Genomic DNA, 18812 nt, shown 5'->3' on the forward strand with positions numbered 1-18812 from the left:
ATATGGGTACCGAAGAAGCGACGAGAGACAGGTAGTGTTGGAATGTATGGGGGAAATTTTGGTGGGAGAATGGAAAAAGATACTTGGGGAATTTACCGCCACAGCGATTGTTAGACTTGAATAAGTTAGCACGCAGTGAGCAAAGAGATGAGGATGTACGAAAACATGTGCACAAACTCATTGAAGTAAAAAATGAAATGGAAGACAGATATGCTGAGATGTTTGCTACACCTGAATATAGTAGTGAGTATATTAAGAAAGGTAGGAAGGAGGCGTCGAGGTTGTATATGCAAAAATCATGGCCGAGAGTTTTTTCAGGTGGTACAAAGCATTTGCCGGTACCAGGACAAATAAGTGATAAACAAAGATTGCAGTTATGGGTGGGGGAAACAATGCGATGGATGTCGAACAAAAGAACGTCAGTAAAGGAAGTAAGTGAGATATGTAATGGGTACCCATTGGATATGAGAAAAGAAGCAATGCGAACGATAGTAGGGGTGTTACTGCAGCAGGTCATTGGATACAATAGAGGTAGAGGAAATGCACAAGGCAGATGAAATTTGAATAATATGCATGGGGTGTCATTGGGAGTAAATCAATGTGCGTAGTGTAAGGAGGAAGGACACTGGTGAGCGCAATGCCCGCACCTACAGAATAGAGGTGGGTTTGGTCAGAGAAGGCCTCATAGAGGACATCAGGGGTAAAACGGCCCGGGCAGAAATAGCATGCAGCAGCAGCAGGGATATACCAATGGAGGTACTCAAAACCAATCCTATGGACAAAACCAAGCGCAACAGAACCAAGCATTGAACCAAAGTGTTTCGAACCAAAATCAGGGCGGGGAGGGCCAACAGAGAAATGATCAGAGTGGAGGACACCGAGGGGGAAATGGGAATATTTTTGATACACAGCCAAACACGTAATATAGCAGTAGCGGTGACTACACATCGGACGATGTGTTATTTTCGCAATAGGACAGCCCACGGCAAGGGTCGGAACCAGTGTCTATTCCCGTGAATCAGAGAGGACCCTACGTAGAAATGAGAGTCGGGAATAAGGAGCACCGTTTCCTTGTAGATACAGGGGCACAGAAGTGCTCGATAGACCACCACTTGGTTCCGGAGATCCCACTGTCGGGGCAAAAGAATGTTTCTGTAGGGTTTGCAGGTACACCAGTAATTAACCCCATGTCTGAAGCTGTCCCAATTACAATAGGACCATTTACAGAACAGGGTCCATTTCTTTTGACAGAAAAATGTGGAGAGAACTTGCTAGGATTAAATTTGTTGAGAAAATTGGGGGCAGTCATACATTGTACGGCAGATGGGGTGTTCCTCACGATGTGGCCTCACGATGCACCGGTGACGGAATTTATGTCAAAAGCGTTACCAGAAGAGCTAAGTAGAGTACCAACCTGTCTGTGGGCAATGCATGATAACGATGTAGGATGCTTGAAAATAGAGCCAGCAAAAATAACTTTGAAAGAAGGTGTCACACTACCACAAATTCCCCAGAATAAAATTTCTGTTGAAGGTGAGAAGGGATTAAAAAGTATTGTTACTGACCTGGTGAGATTGGGGGTGGTTGAAGAAATTGCAGGTAGCACGTGTAACAGCACGATTCTTCCAGTTTACAAGAAAGGAGGCAATGAAGTACCCTATCATTTCATAATTGATCTGCGCGCATTAAACAAAGTGGTAGACCCACAATTCCCTTTGGTCCCGGATGTCACAACAATACTGACAACGATACCGGCCACTGTAGAATACTTTAGTGTAGTTGATCTGAAGAACGCGTTCTTTAGCATTCCAGTGGATAAAAGCAGTAGATATCTGTTCGCGTTCACTCTAGGAGGTTGATCATTCACATTCACACGCATTCCACAAGGATACACAGACAGCCTGAGCATTTACAGCAGAGCACTAAAAGAGCAGCTAGACATGCTAGAATTACCCGAAGGTTGCGTACTCTTGCAGTACATAGATGACTTGTTATTAGCTGCTTTACAGTGGGATGAGGAATGTCAGAAAGCGTTTGAACAATTGAAAGCTGCATTGTGTGCTGCGCCAGTTTTAGGGACTCCTAACTATAAAAAGATCTTTAGACTATTTGTGAGTGAGAGTGAAGGATGTGCATTGGCAGTTTTGACACAGGAACAAGGTGGAAGAAATAGGCCGTGCGGCTATTATTCTTCCGCGCTGGACCCTGTAGCGCGCGCACTACCACGATGTTTGCGATCCGTCGCAGCGGCTGCTGCGTCAGTGAAACAAACGGAAGGAATGGTATTGGGGCACACTTTAGTTCTGATGGTGCCACATGCTGTAGACGTTCTATTAAATAGGACACAGACGCAACACCTCACCACAGCTAGACTGACAAGATATGAGCTCATCTTGTTTGCACCCCACATCCAAATTATGAGGTGTAGCGCATTGAATCCTGCAGAATTAATGCCATTGCCCATAGCAGAAATTGGTGACAACGAATCACCACCCCACGATTGTTTAATGGTCACTGAAGAAGAAACAAAGGGAAGAATTGACTTGAGCGACATCCCACAGAAAGAGCCAGGTGGGGAGTTATTTTGTGACGGCTCTTGTTTTAAATTACCTGATGGCACATCAACGGCCGCATATGCAATTACTACCCTAGAGAGTGTTGTAGAAAACAGAAGAATTCCCTACAATTCGGCACAAGCCGCAGAAATAATAGCATTGACCCGAGCCTGTGAACTCTCTGAGAATTTGAACGTGAATATTTATACTGACAGCCAGTACGCCTTTGGCGTGGTTCATAACTTTGTCCGACTTTGGGCTGAGAGGGGTTTCTTGACATCACATGGGGCCAGGATTCAGCATGGCCCTATGATTGTGCGATTGTTGTCTGCACTCACGTTTCCAAAGCGCCTAGCTATAGTGAAGTGCGAGGAGCATAAAAAGGGAACATGTAAAGTGGGAGAGGGAAACGCATTTGCAGACAGGATTGCGAAGCAAACCCACAGATTTGGGAAATAAAATGATGACAATACAGACTGAGGAAGTACCTTGTATGATAGAGAATGGAGTTGCCACAGTCAAAGAAATGCAGGCTGAGGCCACGACCGAAGAGATTCAGGGGTGGGCTGAGGGCTCTGCTGAGTTAGATTTGGAGGGATGTTGGGTGGACAAAAGAGACCAAGAACTGGATGTTGCCAAATTGTTACGTAACCGCAATGGTTACAATGGCGCATAGCCCTACCCACATTTGCGCGAAGAAGATGGTACAGCATTTATCCACAGTATGGAAAAATGAGCACATAAAAAAGAATGCAGAAAGGCTAGTGCAGAATTGTATTACGTGCCTGCAACACAATGTAGGGAAGGGAACCGTGACTCCAGTAGGTCGTTTTGGCCCACTCTCTATGTCATTTGAGGTGATCCATTTTGATTTCACAGAAATGGAAAGGTGCCAGAACTACAAATATGTGTTCGTGGTGATTTGTGCATTCAGCAAGTGGGTAGAGGCATATCCTTTAAAAGACTGTACTGCCATGTCAACAGCAAAAGTAATGTTAAAAGGAGTATTTCTCCCGGTTTGGGTTGCCCCGTGTCCTGTGGTCAGACAACGGCCCACACTTTGTGGGCGCAGTAGTGCTACAGATCTGTGCAGGTCTGCAGATAGAGAAGAAATTCCACAATTCCAGGCATCCCAGTTCTGCAGGGCTTGTGGAGAGACATAACGGAATCTTAAAGTCAAAGATAGCTAAAATCTGCGCTGGGAGCAAGTTGAGTTGGGTGGATGCATTACCCCTAGCGCTATTATGCATGCGCACGTCTGTGCAGGCTAAGGCTGGGCTCTCCCCCTATGAAATTATAATTGGGAGACCGGCAAATGTATGGTGCGCACCGCAGCCCAAAGGATTATGTGAGGTCGAGCATCCTACGTTAAGCACGTACTGTGGCCTTTTAATGCAGAAGTTGCGTTTGATTCATCAGCAGGTGCAGGAGGCGTTACCAGTGCGATACACCGGACCGGGGCACTCGCTGGAGCCTGGAAGGTGGGTCATAATAAAGAACTTTGAGCGGAAGACAGCATTAGCACCATGGTGGCGCGGCCCCTACCTAGTACTTTTGGCGACGCAAACGGCCATCCGGGTGGACGGACGAAAGGCATGGATCCATGCGACACATGCCAAAAGATTCCTGGGACTGCTGACAACTTCCGACGACCAGAGAAAGGAAACGGTCTCGGAAACGAAAGAAACTGTTGCCAGTCCATTGCCACAAAGCCCAAGCGAGAAGTGAAACTCGAAAACAGAGCCTGAGGAGGCTGCCAGTAAGGGGAGAGGGCGAAAAGTGCCCCAACGTTGCTCAGCAGAAACGACATCACTGCCGAGCGACATAAACCCTGCATTGCAAACACGAGCAGAAACAACGCGTTACCCCTTTGGCGCCCACCAGTTTCTACAAATGCACCAAAGCCAAAGAAAGAAACTACATCATTGCCACGGCACTCATCGCTACCCATCATTGTGCCACAGGCTGACACTGAGCCCGATACTGGAAGTGCAACGGCACTATTCATGGATCATACAATACCAGGAGTGAACCGGTATAATTTGCGGCCTCGACAGGCAAAGTGATCCACAGATCTTTGGTACTTTTCTTTTGCCTTTGGTTCCACTCACGGACGGAGTAGGAGCCAGGGGCGTAGAGGAGAGAAGTGTGAGAATTGTGCAAATCGGACAATTCAAGACTCACGGCTCCTCGGTGCGATTATAAAAGTACATGTGTCAGGAGCCAGAGCAGGACAAGCTGGACGCACATAAGTACTAAGGCTGATAGAGTACATGTGTCCTAAGCAAGAGCAGGACAAGCTGGATGCACATAGCACTCTGTCAATAAAGAATTGTTCAGAAATTGTCTGAGCAGTGGGAGAAAGAACAATTAATCTTGCTCGGAGTGGATAAGAGATCGAGGCTGTGAAAGGGCTGGCAGAATTGAACTGTGACATTTTTTTTCCGTTTAACTTTTCTGGCATCGAGAACGAGAGACATTTGCGACGAACTTTGCCAGCAAGAAGAAGGACGATGAAGAACAAATCAAGACCGGTTTCAGCCTTCTGCTGCACCCCTCCTGAAAAGATGATAGATTTAGAGACTGTAAATTTAGGGGAAAAGCATGGTAAAAGGAATAAGGTACTGATTTGGACATTGGTCCTGTGTTTCTTAAGTATGGTAGTACAAACAATAACAGCTATTACACTATGGTTCCTGGAGTACGCGCACCCATTAGAAACACTTTTGCCAAAAGCAGCTACTGAAAGCCCGGTTCATGTAATCACTGGTACTTTGCCCCCAATGAAAGAAAGACATAGAGAAGGATACGGCAACAATACATTGTTGCTCATCATGAACATGACCCATGCGGTTTTAAAGAAAAAAGATTGTTGGGTTTGTGCCCATTTACCACAGCACGGTGGGAAAGGGATAGGCTGGTATGTACAACCGTTGCCATTGGTTTATTCATGTGAAGTATCATTGAGTGCAATGTTCTTTGGGAAATGGAACAAGAGTAATACGGGTCAGCTAGATGAGACCAATATGAATGAATTTGAGGAAGTGATCATGAGACCTGTGGGTTGTTCCATATTCCATAAAGCTTGCGTGTTGTCACCAGATCCCATGAGGAAGAATACACGAAAGACAACAAGACTAGATAGATTACATAGGCAAAATAGACCAACCCCACCAGCAGAAGAAACATCAGTAATGACATTTCGAAAGAGGGATGAATGGAATAAAGATGCTGTGCCCCCTGCCTATACAGTGGATCACAGCCCTGAAACTGCTCCCCTATGTTTACAGAAAAAGGGTTCCTATAAAGTAGGAACGTTTAGCAACTAGCTGAACACAGTGGTTTTAAAGCACGAAATAGAACCCGTGTATGTAGGGGACCCTGTTTACTTTATATGTGGAAAAAAAAGCATATCCATGGTTACCTAGGAACTGGGGAGGTACATGCTACCTAGGTCTACTATTTCCAGGAGTGTTCCTCCTGGAGACAGCAGAAGTAGCTAGACGAACAAAAGGTAGAACTCAAAGGAGTAGCGAGGATGGAATGATAGCAATAGATATAGCCAAATCATTTATACCATTCTTGTCCCAAATAGAAAATTCTTACAATATAAGAAAACTGTCTAGGATATTAAAAAATACAATAGATTCAACAACTGATATTTTATTGAATATGACGTTAGAAGAAAAAGGGATAAGACTAATGGCACTCCAAAACAGGATGGCTCTCGATATAATATTAGTTGATCGTGGGGGAGTTTGCAAACTCGTAAAAACTGCATGCTGTGTGTATATAGATGATTACTTCCCTACGATATTTAAAGCAATCTGGAAATTACATGTCATAAGTTCCACACTCTCTACTGAAGAAGGGGTTTGGGGGATAGGATCCTGGTTTTGGGGATTATTGCAGTCTTGGGGATGGAAGTTAATTTCCATACTAATGATGGTACTTGGTATATTCATAACATGTTGCTGTTGCATACAATGCTTACCAATAGTTTGCACTGAAATAACTGATGGATGTACTAAGGGATGTATGCACATGGTGTCGAGAGGAAAAAAAACGCAGGGCCAAAATAACAGAGACACTGATGAAACAAAAACAGTAAAACAATTCATGGCTATAGACATTAATGATGAAGATGGTTCAGACATAGGTACCCCAGACTTTTCCTCATCGGAGGAGAATACAATGAATGAATAAGACGTTTGGCATACGGCCAAAAGGAGGGTTTGTCAATCTGGAAAAGTGAATACCCTTCATTTGAATGACAGATGTAACTTGATGGCCGTAGGCCAACCGTCTTATGCACCGAAATATAGAAATATAGACTGCCATGCTTGACCAACAAGCGGCCATTTTAAACGTAGCAAAAAATCGCCATTTTTCTTGTTAACCATTGCTCATTGCTTTTTGTCTAAACTGCTTTGCAGCTTGCAATTCTTGCAATTTCTGCTTACTCTGCTCAACTGTTAACATTGTTGTCTGAATATGAAAGGACAAGGTCGCGGGACTGAGGAGTTTGTTGAAAACTCCTCATGAGTAGCCCAGAAAGGAATGCCCACGCTCCCTCTCTGTAGCCTTGAGGGAGAGCTGCAGGGCATTTAATCACTTCACAGCTGCCAGCCAGTCTCGTACGATGGTAGAATATGTTAGAATAAAACAGCTAAAGGCTTGAATTATGCTCTTCCTACGGCCCCCCTTCGCAAAACTCTGTACTCTGTAAAGCGTGTCGGCTCCCAGGACACGAATAGCACCTCATAGATAGCAAAGTATGGAATGTGGCTCTTCCCCCGTGTGCTGCTTGCTTCCAAGAACAGAACCACCGTGTTCTGTTCAACAACTAAAAGATGCCTCCGCACTTTCTAAATTGCACATCAAAAGTGTCATAATTGTCATACCCGTTGGAAATGTCCATCGTCATTCCGAGTTCAAAGAAACTTGGAGGGTGTTAAACATGACATAGCTGATTGTATGATATGCATTTTGTATATATGTAACTGATGTACGTAATTCGCTCTCTTGCGTCCCTCGAGGTCTAGGAAACTCACGTCGCGGGGCGTGAGACCACAATTGGCCAATTGAGACTATTTTTGCTTGCAATAAACCCTAGCATTGGGAATTTGAACCTCGTGTCGGGCGCATCTTTTCGTGTATGGTTATTGCCTTGTTTCCATAGCACGAGGGACCCCTAGGGGCCCCTTTCAAACCAAGCGGTTCATCACAGCAGGTGAGTCGAAGGGAGAACCGATAAGAGCCGCGCTGTGGTGAATGGGTGAATGAAAGTCACAAAGTGGCAACTTGAACTAAGTTCAAAGAACTATAAAAGTGTTAAGGGGAGACCAGCTGCAGGGGGAACCGGCACCACATGGGTGCTAACTCGAGAGACTCTGGTTGATCCCCATCTGAGTAAATCTACAGATACCAGAAGGCCGTAGGAGAGCCGCCAAGTTAGGTCAAAGTGGTCATACAGGAGGTGACGCAAAATCCCGATACAGTCGAAAGCCTTTGACCTAAGAACTGTAAAGAAAGTAAGGGAACTGAATCCTGCAAATTAAGAAAAGCAAAGTGAATGTGAAGTGGGCAAGAGTGTACCCAGAAGAGGGATGCCAGGAGGGGCAAAGTCTAAAGTCCTGAGAAACAGTTTGTAGACAAACGTGAACCCGGCCGAGGGATGTCCACTGGAACTGTTTAAAAAGACATTAAGATTTGTGAAGCAAGAAGTATTGCAAGACAAGGGGAAATGCCCCCCTTGTCATTTGGGATCCGAGACCGGCTGAGGAAGATCCAGGGGGTGAAGCCATCACCCAAAGTGTTCTGAAGAGGGGGACCGAGGGGTGAGCCATTATGACCATTATCGAGTGAACCCGAGAGAGGGAGGTTCACAGTGAACTGTTGAAAAGACAATGTACGAAAACGATAGAGGAAGACTTTGTAGAAAGCCAAAGTGAACCTAGTGGAGGGAGGCCAACAGTCGAGAGGGGTCCAAGCTGAAAAGAGGGAGATCCAGGGGTGAAGCCATCACCCAAGGTCCATTAAGAAAAAGGAACTGTTGGTGACTTATGGAATATGATTTGTGAAGGGTCAGCGCCCGGAAGAGGGGGACCCAGGAGTGAATCCATCACCCAAAGAAAATGTGAAAAGGAACTTGGTGTTTGTCAGTCATTTTACTGATCCCCGAAGGCAAGAGACTTTTTGTTGAAAAGAGACTTGGCCATCGAGGCTTCTGAGAAGTTGAAACCGGAACTGTCGACTTGTGATGGGGAAGCTCGAGACCTGTACGGTGCTCAAAGATCCCACCTTAACCGTGTGCTCAAAACGTGTGGAAGGAAGACCCAAGCTACCGCATCCTGACATATTATTTGAGAACATTTCTTTAATTCCTTCAAAACTATCCCACACACTTTTTTATTAGTTGTAAGGTTTGGCAATAGGTTTCTTAGTATAGGCCCTTTTTAGTTGACACAACGCCATTAGGACTGCCTTATTTTCATTTGATGGTCGACTGTTAAGATGGATTTTGAACTCTGACCTGGTGGGGAGAAGTTCGGAGGGCCAGTCTACTTTCTTGGGACAGGGTAACCTTCTGGACAAGCCAGACCAATCAAGGTAGCATTCGCTGCGGTCAAGACTAGGTCTCACGAGGGGTGAGGGTGACTGAAAGACCTCAATGAGCACACAAAGTAAAGGACACTACAAATCACTCACAATCAGGTGTATGTATATTAAAAACACATGTACATGTCTTCAAGGCCTTTGAATTCAAACAGAAAGCAATTATCAATAGTAATACATCAAACCAATACAACACTACTATAACACATATATACAATACCAAGTGGCCTAAAGGGTTAAAAGCACAAAATGGGTCCACAACCTAAAAGGGAAGGAAACAAGCAGGTAGTCTTTAGGCAGTTCTTCATTAAACTGAGAGGCAGTTCAGTCCCTACGAAGAGAGGAGCCTAATGCTCAATGTACTTTCCAATGCTGGTGCATGCGATAGTGCGGAAGGGCGAAAACAGGGTCTCTTGCAGGGGCTGCAGCAGCTCAGGAAGGTGGGTAAGGCAATGAAGAACAAGTTTCCACTATTCTTGCAGGGTCGCCCCAAAAGGTCAGAACAGGTTCCAGGAGTTGGGAATGGGACAGTAGCACAGGATACCTGTGGAAAGATCAGTGGCCCTCAGGGGACACTCATGCGTAAAAATGGATGGATGCGCTAGGGGCCACCGGTTAGGGTTGCAAGTACTCACCGACCCCGACGCACTCCGGACCAAACTATCAGTCCAGTCCACTTCGGTTGCAGGTTCAAATGTGGCAGTTGTGCAGCTCTGCAGCTTTCAGCTGCGAAGTTACAGCGATGATTCCCTGGCGGGACAGTGGTGATTTCTCTGCTCCTGGTGGATGGATCAGGCCAGTTTCACTGTATTAGGCTTCAGGGCACAGAGGGGCACAGCAGCAAGGCACCTACGAATTTCGTCACCACGGCTGGGTGACACAGTAACCATGTGTACTCCGGTTCGGGCGCCCTCTCTTTATTCCAGACCTGGGAATGCCAAGTGTACAAAATTCAGTGTGAGGGTGCCGTGTACACAGAGCTTGCAATGTACCACGTTTCAAGGGTCTCTACAAAACAGTGGCGGTTTCAGAGCAAAGTTCCTGTGTAAGCTGGTCAACCCACTGGTTGGCCCAGGGACACTTCCGATAAGGCTTACTTGCAGGTTTAGATGAAGGTGCCGTGAATAGTTGGTCCCACTATTCAAATGGGTGGAAGCACCTTTGCAGACCTTCCAGTTCGATCAGATGCAGAGGGGTCCAGCGGTACAACAGCGGACTCAGGGTGCCAAACCTTCCGGCGGGTCACCAGCGGTTCCTCGACTCGGCTTCTTAGTTTCAGGATACTTGGATCCTATCCTAGGTTCAGTGAGAACTGAAGAGATTGACCTGGTGTGGGTGTTTGGGGCCTTCTTTTATCCAGAATCTCCTTCGCGCTAAAATGAAGAGGCCCCAATGGGAGATCTGCTCACATACATGCACACCAGACATGGACCACGCTGGTCCCAGTCATTCACAGCACACCAGACTCTCTGGCACCCAGGATGTGTATTGGAACTAGACAGTCCAGCCCACATCCTGGAGGCACACACACAAGTCATGCAGAAGCCCGCGAAAGCTTGGCGTTTCCCTCGAGAATGCATGCCCAAATAATGACGGACCCGGGTTGGCTCGACCTGGGGTAGGCAAAGGAGCAAGATGGCCAAAGGACAGGACAAATAACCTTGTGGAATGGCCATTTTGGAGCCAGGCCACCTTCCTGTGCCAACCGCAGTAAACACAGTTTGCATGGCAAGAAAAGGTTAAAAATATGCGAAAAGATAAGCTGCCACCAGCCCTGTCCAAGGCACATCTGCACTTCACCTAAAAAGTCCTTTGAGGGAGTCTAGATCCTTTGGAAACGAAAGGAAGACCCAAACACACTGTACTGTAAGGTACATTGTGCACTTGTAACATGTTGCAGAAAAGTTGCAAAATTGGAAAAGACTAATGGAATCAAAGTCTACCTGTATTGACTGTCTTTAAGGGCATGTTTCCCCATAATAAAGTGAGTGAAAACCCAGCAGAGTTCCGTTTAAGGCTGTGCTTCACTGGCAAAAGTCAGACTATAGTGTTTAAACATCAGCAAAAAGTTGGGGGGTACACAACTGGAGGGAAAACTTCACATAAATGGGAATCTTTCCTAACATTGACGCTTGCCCCCATCTTAGATTTAGGTTTAGGTTAGGCGTTTTCCCAACCTGCATAGAGTTTAATTAACACCCTTGAACTGTGATCACTTGTGTCTGTCTTTACTGTTGCCACCATGAGTTCCTTACATTATCCTCTTCTTCGTCCCAGTTGCTACTGGTGGGTTTTGGGGAAGGTATTAGGGGAAGAACAGGGAAAGGGCTGACAAAAGCCTATAAAGGCTTTGAGGGATAGAGGGATCATTGTGAAAGCGAAATGGGGGATACCATATCTCACCTAAAGACGTCCTCTCCCCAAGTCTCCTCCTCCCAGGTGATCCTCCCTCACATATCCACCCCCAGGGTCAGGATACAAAAGCGATGGCCTTTCCCGGGCCACCCAAGAGGAGGTTGTAGGAGGAAAAGAGGTGAGGAAGCCCTCAGGTTCCTCACAATACACACACACAATTTAAAGAGTGATATAATTCTGATTTGTGTTCCCAGCAAGCTGTGTGAAGGCACCATCATCTTACTGCCAATGCGTTCATAACCCTGTCTCATTCCGCTTCAGAAGCGTCGGTATAAAATAAGATTCACACATATCTTGGCGGAGCAAAGAAATACTTGGTTATGTTTTTTATACAGGCATGTAAGAAGTTGAATAAAAGGCACAGAAATCCCACTTAAAGCAACACAAATTTACCATTATGACATTCTGAGCCTGGATTTATTGACATTACTTATATAGCGCTTTTAACAAAGCACTTTACATAAAACACTAATATAAAGTTATTATTACCCGGCAACTATAATTAATACTCATTTGTTGACCTCAGATGGATAAAAGGTTGAGTAGACCTCACTAGGATTCAAAGCTATGAACTGCAGATCATACATAGATTCCAGCAGTGAACACTTAACCTGTGGAGCTATCTTAACAGTCCGTTTTCATTAAATGTGCATACCACAGCGTTTGGTAATGCATTGGCTCTTGGGTTTACATTTCTTATTAATATTACACATATTCCTCCGGCTTTCAAGAACTGTAATGCTATGTAATGATCCACTAGTGAATGTAATAATAGCAGTGCTATATTTTGTTTTAGAAAGGGTCAGGAGGAGGTAGCGGGTAGGTATCATAATAAATGCTTCTTTTAAACTGTGGAGTTGATTAAACGGAATACTGTGTACAACTGGATAGCCCTGCCAGTTAGAAACTGAACTCTGACTCTGCCAGCCTCCACTTTCCAAGTTCATATTTCACAGGGCTGACTCAGCCCTTGTTAGGCAGAAACCTGTACAGTTCCCTTAAGGACCACTGCAAAATACTTAAGACTACAGGCGTTTGGCAGTAAACCCACTTGGTAGCAGTCTGTACCACACAGATTCACTTGGTAGCTGTGGTTGAGCAGTCAGACTTCCCTCAAGAAGAGTTAGGCAGTATATAGGGTATACACTATAGGTACAGAGATACAGTAGCACAAGCAAACACTGACCAGAGCTTTGGTGTAAAAGTATATAATTATTTATAAATTCAGCACACAGTCCCTATTATATATATATACAACCCTAATTACTTATTAGACAAGTCTTAGTGAGAAACACCACTTATTTTCAGCCAGAGGTGAGCGCTTAACATAAGATGGCACTCTAATAAGTTATTAAAAAGGGAGGGAAAAAGGCAGAGTTATAGAAGCACACAAATTTCAGTACTTTTAAAAGAACCACAATAAGGCAGGATAGGCAGAGTTCTACTGGAGAGCAAGGAAGTCAATTGCAAGGCCCACTCTTGGAGAGAGCAAGCAGAAGGAGTCCAGGTTCACACAGTGGAGTTATGCCCAAAGAGTCTTGCAGATAGTTCGCACACAAAGAATGAAATTAAAGTCAGGAAAAGTTAGCTAGGTTGTCCCAGGCCAGCCCAGGTTAGAAAGTCGAGGCTTTACTGTCACCCCGAACAATCTGTCGCAAGGGAAGCCAGGCGGGACACAGTACCTTAAGTGTGAAGGAAGCTCCAGCGGGGGCAGTTGTTCCTAGCAGCGGGTGCAAGTCGGTGTTTCGTCCAGAGGAAGAGGAGGTCTCGCCGTGGAGGAATGAAGGTCGTTGCATTGCCAGGGAAGAAACCAGCCACGGAGTTCTTCGGTTAAAAGGTACTACCCTTCTCTTTGCGGTAGTGGTAAACCGTGGTGTTCTGGTTGCCGGGGTGCTTGGCACGGGCAAGGCGTCCACAAGATGCTCCAGGAAGGTGAAAAGAAGGCAAAACTGGTTATCCCCACCAGTCAATGGAAGAAGACTCTGCCGACTAGAGATCTGCTCTGTCGTCGGGAAAAGTGGTGAGACGGTTCAGCAGGGCTCCACCGGTGGTGTCGTCGTTGCAGGTCGGCTCAGCTTCTCCCTCTTCGGATTCTTAGGTCCTGTGGCGACTTCTGAAGTTCCAGTCCCCAAAGCCCTGCTTTTATGCAGCAGACCCCCCATTCATTCAGCCTAGCTGTCAATCAAACATGCTAAGTGGTGAGCCAGCAGGCTCACCACTTGGGCCAATCACGCAAGAGTGCGACTTGAGTTGCCAGGGCAACTCAGTCCAGGGTGCCTAAACCCCCTCCCACACCCCCTGTGGTACCCAGACAGAGTGGCACCACTTTTGGAGGCTTCTGTGGAGAAGCCCGCCAAAAAGTGGAACAATGGGCTCGACTTGGGTTGGAGTCACAGAAGAGAACACAAACGCCATTTTAGAATCGAGTTCTGGCAAAAAATACCAACTGGTGAATTAATATTAAATAAATAAACCGGCGGTATGTTCGAGGCTATAAGAATTAAATAATTAAAGTTGGTAGCCTCGAACAATGGGAAAATCCAATAGAGATATATTTGCGGTCGAATATAAAAAGTAGTATCCACTGCCACCAGCCAAAACTCGATCAGGGGGGACGGAGACGTGCCCCCTCAAACAACAGACCCCGGGGCAATCGAATTGCCCCGACCAGTACGTCCACAATATGATGGTTTGTACTGGTTTCTGTTCATAATTTGGGACTAGTAAAGCCAATGGTGACTTTACATGCCCTGGGAGACAGTAGTTAGTCCCAGGGTATGGAGTCTATGTTTGGGGGTCGCTACGACACCCCTGGGTTACGGCACAGAGGGTGCTGTGTAACCCACATACAAAACACATGAGACCCTATCGAGTAAAAGACCCCATAGCCCATAAAGCACATGGAAAGACAAAGGAACACCTCAAATCATGTCTAAAAGTGGGAGTAAAAGAGTCTCACTCTTAGCAGGAGAAAAAAAAAACCAAAAATCCAGCAAAGCTGCTGTGGGACTCACTAGGTTCTGGAAATTAGCCTTTACAGAGAATTCTCCCCAACAGCCCTTCATCCTTCAGAGGCTGAAGCATTAAGTAGTATTACATTTGGTGGTAATAACACCACTTTTACAGCACTTAGAAGCGGGGGTGAAACATGAAGTGCTAGACATACAAATACGATACAATATAATACCAACTATTATATTTGGACATGAGAAAATCTATGCCACAGTGACATAAAAATCTGGAGTATTTCTGCACAAAATGGTAGGCTTCCGAAACACAAAACAATCAAGTTGACTCTAAATAAGAAGCTCTGGGCCACCCAAAATCATGGCCTGTATATACAAACATACTCTTTAGTTGTAACTTTAATGTGTGAATATAGGGCATTAGAGAAAGCCAAAACTCATGTGACGTAAGAAAGGCTTCTAGCAGGAGGAATTGTCATTCTGCAGCACACTTTAGCAGTAATGAGCACAGATTTGACCTAACTAGAATGGCTTATTGTTCATGAACCTAGATACTGGCGTAAGATGACATATGTTGAGTGACCATGGCATGATCTTTTCAAGCTTTTCAGTGTACTCAGTCTCCAGATTTACCCTACAAATCTTTTGGATGGTAAGTACAATGAACCAACAGGAACTTTTTAGCTTAGCCCAGCTGCATCCAAAGGCCCTCATCAACAAATCTGGTCCTTCTACACATTAACTCAAAGGGAGATTTTTTGCATCTCCTATTTGCACTGCCACTTGTTCAGGGGCAAACATTTCAAGTGGGCCTCACTACATTTTTTACCCTAGACCTCACCAAACCCTGTGACAGCCCTGGGTTAGGCCCACATTCCCGTTCCTAACTTCACATCACGTCCTAAATGACAAGATCCCTTGGAAAGAGCCCACCAAGTGTTCCTTGCAATAGATATAGGACGGGACCAAAGTGACAAACTACTTGGCTGTCTACTGTGCACTATCTACATTAGACTTTTATAGTGTTCTTACTGTGGTCTTTGCAGGTGCATAGGACCCTGCTTTCCCAGGCAGAAGCCGTTGCGTATCCGCACAGTTTGTTTCACAATGCTGCACAAGGTTGTAGACTGTAAAGCTGCCGCTCTCTGTGGTCTCGTCCTTGTCCCTTAGTATTACAGCATTTTAATGGTCCCTATAGCTATTCTTTCAATTGTGTTTTAACACTAGGCCTGCGCAAACACAAGTATAGGTTGGTATGGGTGGCTCTGGCTATCCTCACATTGCTGTAACCCTATATGAGTCACTCTTCAAAGTACTGCAAAGAATTTACAATGATGCTGTTTCCTAAGGATGTACTAAGACATCAGCTCGTTGTGGCTGTACTCCGACAGCAGAATATTGTGTACACAGTGATGTAATTTGTATACTCATATTTTGTTTTATTTTGGTATTTTATTGAACATTTGTATGGCACATATAAACAAGTGTGTCCAGGCGCCACAAGACAAGATGGGGGGTTGGAATAATAAAACAAAAGATGGTTATAATGGCCTTGTGACAATTCTACTGTGCAAGTACTTGAGAAGGTTTTAAGTGCAGGGGGTAAAGAGGTAGAGGGATAAGTGCAGGCATGGGGCACCTAAAAGGAAGGGGGCCAAGAAGGCAAGTGCCAGGGGAAAAAAGGGGGGAAGGGAGGATGAGTGCAGTGGGCAGGGTGGACCAAGTTGGATTAGGGTGGGAAATGGAGCCCGAGGGCAAGCGCTGGCAAAGGATGCAGGGGGGACTGGCGGGGAATGGTCGGGCCCTTGTATGACTCTGAAGGGACTAGTCCCCAGTCGTAGCAGCAGAGGGAGAGTTAACACGGTAGAGGGAAAGGGAAGGAAGAGGAGAAAAGGAAAGTCTTGAGAAGATTCCAGAACTTTGGAAGATCGGCTCAAGTCGGAGGGGTGAAGAAAGGCCATTCCAGAGGGAGGAGCCAGCTGCAGAAAAGGGGTCTACCCCCCACTCTCTGCTTGGAGAAACGTTTGACCTGAAGGGAGTTGGAGCCCGAGGATCGAAGGACTCTGGTTGGGAGGTATTTAAGGAGGGAAAGCTGGATGTGAAGAGGTCTCAGCCCCCAGACGGCCTTGTGGATGATGCAGAGAGTCTTGAATTCGATCCTTGCAGTCACCGGGAGCCAGTGGAGAGAATTTAGGGCAGGAAAGATGCAGTCCCTGGGCTTGAGGCCAATGATAAATCTTGCTGTCCTATTCTGGATTAGTTGGAGGGGGCAAAGGGAGGAAAGAGGCAGATTGAGGAAGAGGCTGTCACAGTAGTCAAGCCTAAAGAGAACCAGGGCTCTGGAGACATTGAGCTTCTGGGGGAAGGTGAGGAAAGGTAGAAGGCCCCTGAGAAGGTGGAGCTGAAAGTTGGACTTCTTGGCAAGGTCTGTGATGTGTGGAAGAAAGAGAGCGAGGAGTCAAAGGTACTCCCAAGGTGGGCGAGGGGATGGGACCCAAGGAGTCTGGCCAGAGAGGGGGGCAGGGTGAAAGGAGCAGGCACCCCAATGAGTAGGATCTCTGTCTTACTCGCGTTAAGGCAGAGATCGTTGGCAGAGGACCATGCCTGAATAGCAGTAGGGCCTCATTAGAAGTTTGTTTGTAAATCCAGTGATTTACCACCCAACTCATTTGCTGTTACCACCATTCGGTCCCAAGACATTACCATGGGATTACGAGTCGTGGTGTAAATCCCCACTTTTGAAGTTCATATGACTGTATGGGGATTTCTGATGATTTACCGCCAACGATAATTCCACCAACTATTGGTGATAAAGTGGAGGATTTACCTCCAACTTTTTGGTGGACGTAAAACACCACACTCGGAATTCAGTGGTGCAGTAAAATGGGCAGTAATTCTGTTACTGCCGAACAAAAGGGATAGTATTGAAATTACCACTTTTTTACTGCACAGCGGAACTTGTAATAAGACCTATAATACTGTAGCCCTAGGTCCATGGGAATATGCTAACAGCTCTATCCTCTTGCACTCACTTCTGTCCTTACAACACTCTAGCTGTTTGTTTCTCACTACTATGGGCAGATACATGCCAACATTATTCGTTCCATTCAGAAGGCACTAGTTCAGTCCTAGGTTTTAATTTTGCATTCTGGGTCTTGAAGGACTACATTTATTATGTGGGGAGAGCCAGAACTACAAGTCCCATAATGCAAAGTTAACACCAGGACTGAACTAGGGTTTACTGAAAGATGCTGGCATGTATGTGGCTCCTGTACTTACAAATTGCTGTACCGTCATGTGGCTGCTCCCATACTGTTCTAGCAGGTATATTCGCAAAATTCCATTGCTCTTATACTCACACTATTGTAGCATTCTATGGCCTTAATGTACTCTGCCTTCTGGTAGAGCTGCTCCCCTTCGGCCATATAGGTGATGAAGGAGCTCTTCGGGGATGTCTCTGCCTCTACCTCCTCGTCGTCCATAGCTGCGTCTGTACCCAGGAAAAAGTTGGGGCTCTATTGCTACACGCTCACCAGACGCAGCTCGGTTTGTTGCCAGCATGGGTTGTGTAACCTGGCAACCAAACTAACAACTTGATCACTTCCGGCAAAACCCCGAAGCCGTCAGGGAAAAGCACCGGAAACCACTTCCCTCGGTTAATTAATTTCCCATTCCAAGATGGCCTCGACGCTTTACGGTACGAACTTGGTGTTGTGTGGACTTCCAACTATGAAAAAAATCGATCAAGATCAGTGCAAAAGAAAGCCATTATGAAATAAATGGAAATATACGCATTGTACTATTTTTCTTCAAAATCGAGTGCATTTTACCGAATTCATTTTTGTTGTCTAGAAATAGAGCAAATTAAATGTGTTGCGAGAACTATATTTCATCTAGCGCCGTACGGCATTACAATATTGCATATTGGACTGGCGATTTGCAGTTGGAGGTATAGTTGTTTCTTTATCGCCTTGCAGATTTACAACAGATTGTAGTGGTGTGAGAAATGGAAACCAACGTATAGCCCAAATGGTTCCGAAACAAAGCCCAAATGAATCTAACTCAATTTGGTGCTGGCGGCAATCGGCTTCAATATTTCAGCATACTTGCCAACATTCCCTGACCAAAAAGATGGGTTTTTCAAGTTTCAAAAATAATACTTAGCATAACAATGACATCAAAGGAAAATACAAAACATACGTTGTTGGCACCACTGGCGCATTCTAAAATACACAAACCATCAAACAGCACAACATGG

At 45.6% G+C, this 18812-nt stretch overlaps 1 protein-coding gene across 1 annotated transcript in view; it reads right to left on the reverse strand.

The window, feature by feature from the left end:
* Positions 1-18189, reverse strand: part of ODAD4 (outer dynein arm docking complex subunit 4) — a 300717-nt gene extending 282528 nt beyond the window's left edge. Inside the window, exon 1 of the mRNA XM_069634493.1 lies at positions 17914-18189. Coding sequence (XP_069490594.1) covers positions 17914-18036 — 123 coding nt within the window. The 5' untranslated portion in view covers positions 18037-18189. The remainder of the gene's footprint in view (positions 1-17913) is intronic.
* Positions 18190-18812: the final 623 nt, after the last annotated feature.

This window comes from Ambystoma mexicanum, chromosome 13 (assembly GCF_040938575.1).
Source record: "Ambystoma mexicanum isolate Mex_15411 chromosome 13, UKY_AmexF1_1, whole genome shotgun sequence".
In the NCBI taxonomy this organism is placed as follows: Eukaryota; Metazoa; Chordata; class Amphibia; order Caudata; family Ambystomatidae; genus Ambystoma; species Ambystoma mexicanum.